The sequence below is a fragment of the Octopus bimaculoides genome, chromosome 5 (assembly GCF_001194135.2).
Source record: "Octopus bimaculoides isolate UCB-OBI-ISO-001 chromosome 5, ASM119413v2, whole genome shotgun sequence".
Lineage (NCBI taxonomy): Eukaryota > Metazoa > Mollusca > Cephalopoda > Octopoda > Octopodidae > Octopus > Octopus bimaculoides.
Genome location: NC_068985.1, coordinates 49,266,763 through 49,273,739, shown reverse-complemented (window position 1 = coordinate 49,273,739; position 6,977 = coordinate 49,266,763). Strand labels below are relative to the sequence as shown.

Below are 6,977 nucleotides of genomic sequence, written 5' to 3'. Positions count from 1 at the left end.
TATATATATATATATATATATATATATATATATATATATATGCATGTTGTGGCACATATAGTGGCACAAACTGGTGATTTTTGGAATATTTTTTGAACAAGTAATTCCTGTATCTTCACCTGATGAAAGTGTTTTTTTTCCACATGATGTAATATCTCTATTCATCAATAAAAAAAAAACTCGCTGGAAACTGTTGTAGTGAATGAACCATTATCTATCTATTGTTATTTACTTATGTGTATGTATATCTATGTATTACACACAGAAAGAGAGAGAGATTGTATGTGAGTAGGTTGATCGCAAAAATATGTTCAGGAGAAAGTGAAAGAAGGAAGGAAAATAGAGAGAGAGAAAATACAAACAGTTGGGTGACAGATGTAAGCCTATATATATATATATATATATATATATATATATAGTTGCCCAGGTTACTAGAAATAGTATCCAAATGACTTAAATAAAGAAGACTATATTTAACAATGCAGTCATTGCTATACAAAAAAGATGGCATAGTCATGGCTGGAAGAGTCTTGATCATAGGATTACTCAATCAGAGCTAACTGGTAATTAAACAACAACAATAACAATAAATATAGAAATTACTGTTATTTTAATAATTTATTCTTAATTAGTTTTAGTTTCGAAAATTAATTGCATCACATTGGCAGTCTATACATGTTAGAAATTTTGTCATACAAATAGTGCTGAAACACAAGTGATCTAAGTAATCTCATTATCAGACAATCTGTCAATGTGACAATCAAACATCATTCAATAATTTCTCTACCTAAGGCAGCAAGCTGGGAGAATTATTAGCATGCCAGGCAGACTGCTAAATGGTATTTCAGCCATCTTTATGTTCTGAGTTCAAATTCTGTCAAGGTCAACTTTTCCTTTCATTCTGTAGGGGTCAATAAAATAAGTACCAATTGAGCACTGGGGTTGATGTAATCGATTTAAACCCCACTCCCTGTAAAGTGCTGGCCTTGTGCCAAAATTTGAACTCAATAATTTCCCTCCCAAATGATGGTGGATAAGCAGAATTTCAAGATCATCATCATCATCATATTAATGTCCACTTTCCATTCTTACATGGGGAAATAAGGAATTCATTGAAGTACAATTTCTACAGTTGGATACCCTTACTGTTGCCAACACTCAGCTGTTTCCAAGTGCTGTAATATTTCCCTTTGTCTGGACATGTTTTAATGGGAGACTGGAAATGAATGACACCACTTGCATAACAGTAGCACACAATCACAACTAGCATATGATGCTAAGACAAGGAGACCCCCCCCCCACGCACATGTCTGTATACTACGATTCACTGGTGCCATTTACATGGTACCATCAACAACCATAACTACGACTATGATCCATGGGTGCCATTTATTTACTAGGCGCAGGAGTGGTTGTGTGGTAAATAGCTTGCTTACCAATCACATGGTTCCGGGTTCAGTCCCACTGTGTGGCACTTTGGGCAAGTGTCTTCTACTATAGCCGCGGGCCGACCAAAGCCTTGTGAGTGGATTTGGTAGATGGAAACTGAAAGAAGACCGTCGTATATATGTATGTATATATATATATATATATATAATCATTATTAATAAATCATAGGGCAGCAAAAAGAAATTTTAGAAATTTAATTTACCACCAGTGGTCCAGCGAGAATAAAAATTAGTCTATATATATGTGTGTGTGTGTGTGTGCCTGTGTTTGTGTGTCTGTGTTTGTTCCTCCCAACATCGCTTGACAACCGATGCTGGTGTGTTTATGTCCCCGTAACTTAGCGGTTCGGCATAAGAGACCAATAGAATAAGTACTAGGCTTACAAAGAATAAGTCCTGGGGTCTATTTGCTTGACTAAAGGTGGTGCTCCAGCATGGCTGCAGTCAAATGACTGAAACAAGTAAAAGAGTAAAAGAGTAAGGCACCGGCAACAGCCCAACTCTGATTTCACAGGTGCCATTTACATGGCACCAGCAATGGCTATGACTATGATTTCATGAGTGCCACTTACAGATATCAATTTTAAAAGAAATATAATGATTGTGCAATGATAACTGTAAAAAATTAATGTTTTATTTGTTACAGGTCGTGTGTGGAAAATGTTCATCTCGAAAACTTCCTCTACTGTACGATGATAATAAACTAAACCGAGTTTGTGACAAATGTTTTGAAATGTTGGATGCTGTTGTCACTAGGAACAACGGAGAATCCCCATATGAGAAGAGAAATATTTTAGAGGTAATTATACCGATACTTAATTTATTTTGGTTATTGGATAGATGTTTATTTTTTTTCATTTTTTGTTTCTTTTGGTTGTTTTGCATACATAAAAGATGGGATAATTAAAATTGGAAGCTTTTTGATCATAGGTTTTGCTCAGTCAAGGATGACTTTGTGCTAAACAACAACCACTATGCAGACTTTAACGATTCTCTCATTAACATTATTTCGATAATAATTATAGTTTTGGGTTTTATAAAACATACATTACCACCACCACCATGTTTGTCAAAACCTATACTCTCACCACTACTGCTACCTGTATTTTCACTATTGTCAATTCTACTATCATCATCTGCATCAATATCACCCACTGTACTTTCTTTATCACCACCACCACCATTCATTGTACCACCAGTACTACCATCAGCATCACCAATTGTACTTTCACCACCACCACCATCACCATCATTATCGCCTCTACCACTAACACCAGCTCATCCATTATTATATCTGTCAATACCGCCCATACCACTTTCACCACAATCTCATTATGACCATTCCTCACACCACAACAATATCACTACTACTACTACTACCTCACCCCATCACTTCAACCACTGCTATTAGTACCACCTGTGACTAATCACTACTACAAAATTCTTTATTTTCATCATTCAGGACTGATTTTTAATTTGTCTATAAGGTATTAGCTGAATAATGATTTTACATCCTAAATAAACTCTGAGTAAATACCCCAGTCAATTTTTAGCCATTGTCATCTCAAATAACACACAAGTTCTCCTCTTTGATGTATCACAGTATAATATTTTTATTTTATTTTATTTTAATTAAAAGCAATTAAGAGTTAATTGAATGTGTGTGTGTGTTTTTTATGCAAAAATTTTTCTAGGAGTACTGTAACTCCTAATATATACTGATGCAGGTTAGCTGACAATGTCTCAACAATTAGAGTCATGAAAAATTTAAAAACATAAAGACACTCAATCTATATTGTAAAGTTGCTAAGACTCTTCAAAGACCTCATGCAAGTTTCGAAAAAATAAAAAAAAGATGTAAAATTGATGATATTCTGTCATTTTTTATTTGTAACATTCTGTACTTTTCTTATTATTTCAGTGTAAAGCTACTGAACCTAATGTCCACTGTGGCTACCTACATATAAGTACAGACCATTGTAAGAACTGGTGCAGACGATTTTTTTCCGTGCATGACAATTTTGTCATGTACATTTTCAAAAGTAACCAGGTAATTATTGAATAGATTTCTACTTAAAAAGTACCCTTGCAGGTGCTATGTATAAAAGACCTGTGCAGGTGCCACATATAAAACACCCATGCTGGTTACATGTACAGAACACTGGTGCTGGTGCCATGTAAACAAACTCCCAGTACACTTTGTAAAGTGGTTGACATTAGGAAGGGCATCCAGCCCAAGAAACCATGCCAAAACAGACAATTGGAACCTGGTGCAGCTCTCTTGTTGGCCAGCTCCTGTCAAACCATCTAACCCATCCCAACATGGAAAACGGATGTTAAATGATGACAATGATTATTTCTGTTATTCTTTATTGTTGTTGCATTGTTGATTATAATAATTATTTATTTTACTATGTGAAAAATTAAAAATCAACCTAAAGACATATAAGAGTATTTTTTTTATGTCTACCCCACACTCTGCCATTATGCTATCACCTAAATCGAGAAAGAAATATTTAACACTAATAGGATAAAAGGCAAAGTCAACCTCGGTAGAATTTGAACCCACTAAGCATTTTGTCCAGCATGCTAACGATTCTGCCAGCTTGCTGCCTTAGTAATAATAATGATGATGATTTCCTACACTGGTATATAATAACAAGTTTACTGGAGAGAATTGTGGTTTGCTGAATACACAAGTATATAACTGGTACTTATTTTATTGTCTGCAGAGCAGTGTAGAGTAAATATAATCCTGTTGGGATCTGAACTTTAAACAATATAAAGAGACTGTTATCATTTATTTCATATCAGTTACATATATTAGTTGATGTCCATAAACATCCTGCAGTATTATGCAGTGTCCCTTTCCTTGTTCCCCTCCTTTACTTGATTCTGCTTCTATAATAGCTAAGCTTTGTCTAAAATATATTAAATGATATTCATAATAGCTTTATAACTTATTGTCTTTCTTTTCATCCTCTTTTTCTTCTAGGATGGCTACGCTCTGTCAACAATGCCATTACCAGGTTATACAGTCACTGTGATAGATGAAAATGATCCTATAGTAGACCGAACACATGTCTTTAAACTTAGTCAAAGAGAACAGCAAGTACACTATTTTAAGGCTGAAAGTGACCAGCAACTGCAAAAGTAAGTGTTTCAGTAATCAAATTATTAATTTATTAAACAGTAGTTATCGAATTTATTATAAAGTTGCAGGCATGGCTGTGTGATAAGAAGTTTGGTTCTCAACCACATGGTTTCAGGTTCAGTCCCACTGCATAGCACCTTGTGCAAGTGTCTTTTACTAGAGACTCAGATTGACCAAAATCTTGTGAAGAAGCCCCTCGTATATGTGTGTATGTGTGTGTTTGTGCCTATGTGTCTGTGTTTGTTCCCCATTACACCACTTGACAACCAGTGTTGGTGTCTTTATGTCTTGCAGATTTCTTCAATAGAATAAGAGGTTCACTTCAATACAAATAACATAACAGAAGCACAGTCTCCTATTATTCTTTACCTTAAGAGACAATACAATTACTTAGCAGTTCAGCAAGAGACCAACAGAATAAAAAGAAATTCAGGGGTTGATTTGTTTGGCTAAAATTCTTCAAAGCAGTGCCCTAGCTCAATGGTTCTAAGCTGGGGTTCATGCAACAAAATGTTAAACTGGGGATCCAAAACAGTATTTTAAGGAGCTCTTTAAAAAAAATTTGCTTTAGATGTATGTATTGGAAGAAACAGCTGGGTTTCTTTCTCTAAGATTTTACATAGTTCAACTTACACAAATTGATGTGCGTAATACAAAATAGGAATTTTGAAAGAAGAGACTATAAAACTAGTTTTTAAACATTGGACGGTTATGAGGGTCCATGGATAAAAAAAAAAAAATGGTTGAGGACCCCTGTTCTAGCTCTATGCTATACATTAACAACAGGTTTTGTTAATACATCCAGGAACTATAGATTCTATCAATCATTAGTCCTGTTGCTTTATTGACATGATTTACTGATAGTTTTTGGTAGAAATGTAAAGATTTTAAACTTTGTATTCTTCTGTTGAAATATACTGCATCTGTTTCAATTAATTTTGAAAACAATTAAGAATTTTGTATAATATCAATATTAAGATGGTGTTTGGAACATAAAATTAACAAGGAATTTTGATGGAAGGTTTTAATTCAAATTGTATGTAAACTTATATTATAAAACCAGGAGCAGCCTCAGGTAGGCTTGTATCAAATTGGTTTTAGTGAGTTAACTTTGCATTCTATCAGTTGTATGTGTGTTGTGTGTTTGGCATATTTAATTTTCTCCTTGCAAAATAGGGAGCTGCTATGTGGTTACTCAATTTGTTAGACTCAGCAGCCAAATCTCCCTTAAATCACATCCTGCTACCTTATGTAAAGAAAGGGACAAGATTAGATAATATTGTCGAGATATCTCTGAAAGAAAAGGGCTTACTCATGACAGTCACTCTTTGGTTATAGATTTACTGGATCAGAGTTGATATAGAATTAAATATTATGGCTGCATTCTAACCTGGGGCTGTTTCAAGAAGATCAGGCAAAGGCGGCTGCAATAACACCATCGATAAATTTCAGGCACATTTTCGACTTAGACCTATAATACTTATGCATTAATTTTTAATCCTTTAGCTTTCAGATTATTTATTTAAATGTAGTACTTATTGATTCACATTATTTTGAATTAATCATGCACTGTCTTGTAGCTCCAAGATTTCAATGATGTGATTGTTTATATTTAGAAAGACACTGTAGGATAAGTATGAGAGGCTACATCTAACCAGTTTGTGCATAAAAGAGGTAGAATGTACGGGCTGGATATAGCTGGTTTGAATGCTAAAGGCTTAAATATATCCATCATTGGTATTTTGCCATTAATTGAGCAAGGATCTGACAAGTTCTTTTATGTTTTACTTGTTTCAGTTATTAGGCTGTGGACACGCTTATTTGAATGAATTGACCCCAGTACTTTATTTTTATTTGTTAAGCCTGGAACTTATTCTATCAGTCTCTTTTGCCGAACTGCTAAGTTAAGGGACATAAACACACCAACACCAGTTGTCAAGCAGTGGTGGGAGACAAACAGACACACACACACACACACACACACACATATATATATGTCGGGCTTCTTTCAGTTTCCATCTACCAAATCCACTCACAAGACTTTGGTCAACCTGAAGCTAAAGTAAAGGACACTTGCCCTAAGTGCCACACAGTGCAACTGAACCTGGAACTACGTGGTTAGGAAGCCAGCTTCTTAACCATATAGCCACACTTACGTCTAGACAGCCATGCCAGCACCTGATAATTTTCAATAAATTTAATTTTTAAAATATTATTGTTGTTGTTCAAACAGTCACCGTTATATTAGAATAAAATATTAATTAGTTTCAGTTCAAATTAATTAATTAGTTTCAACCTTAATTTTTCTCCTTTTCTTGTGATTGTGTTTCTTTATTCAGGTGGGTAGAAGTTCTGCGAAAAGTGGTTATTCTAGA

General features: G+C 34.6%; 1 protein-coding gene across 1 annotated transcript in view; it reads left to right on the top strand.

Moving 5' to 3' along the window:
- LOC106874958 (FYVE, RhoGEF and PH domain-containing protein 2) overlaps positions 1-6,977 on the top strand; it is a 499,830-nt gene that overhangs the window by 490,892 nt on the left and 1,961 nt on the right. Inside the window, exons 18-21 of the mRNA XM_052968055.1 lie at positions 2,095-2,247; positions 3,370-3,498; positions 4,444-4,601; positions 6,942-6,975. Coding sequence (XP_052824015.1) covers positions 2,095-2,247; positions 3,370-3,498; positions 4,444-4,601; positions 6,942-6,975 — 474 coding nt within the window. The remainder of the gene's footprint in view (positions 1-2,094; positions 2,248-3,369; positions 3,499-4,443; positions 4,602-6,941; positions 6,976-6,977) is intronic.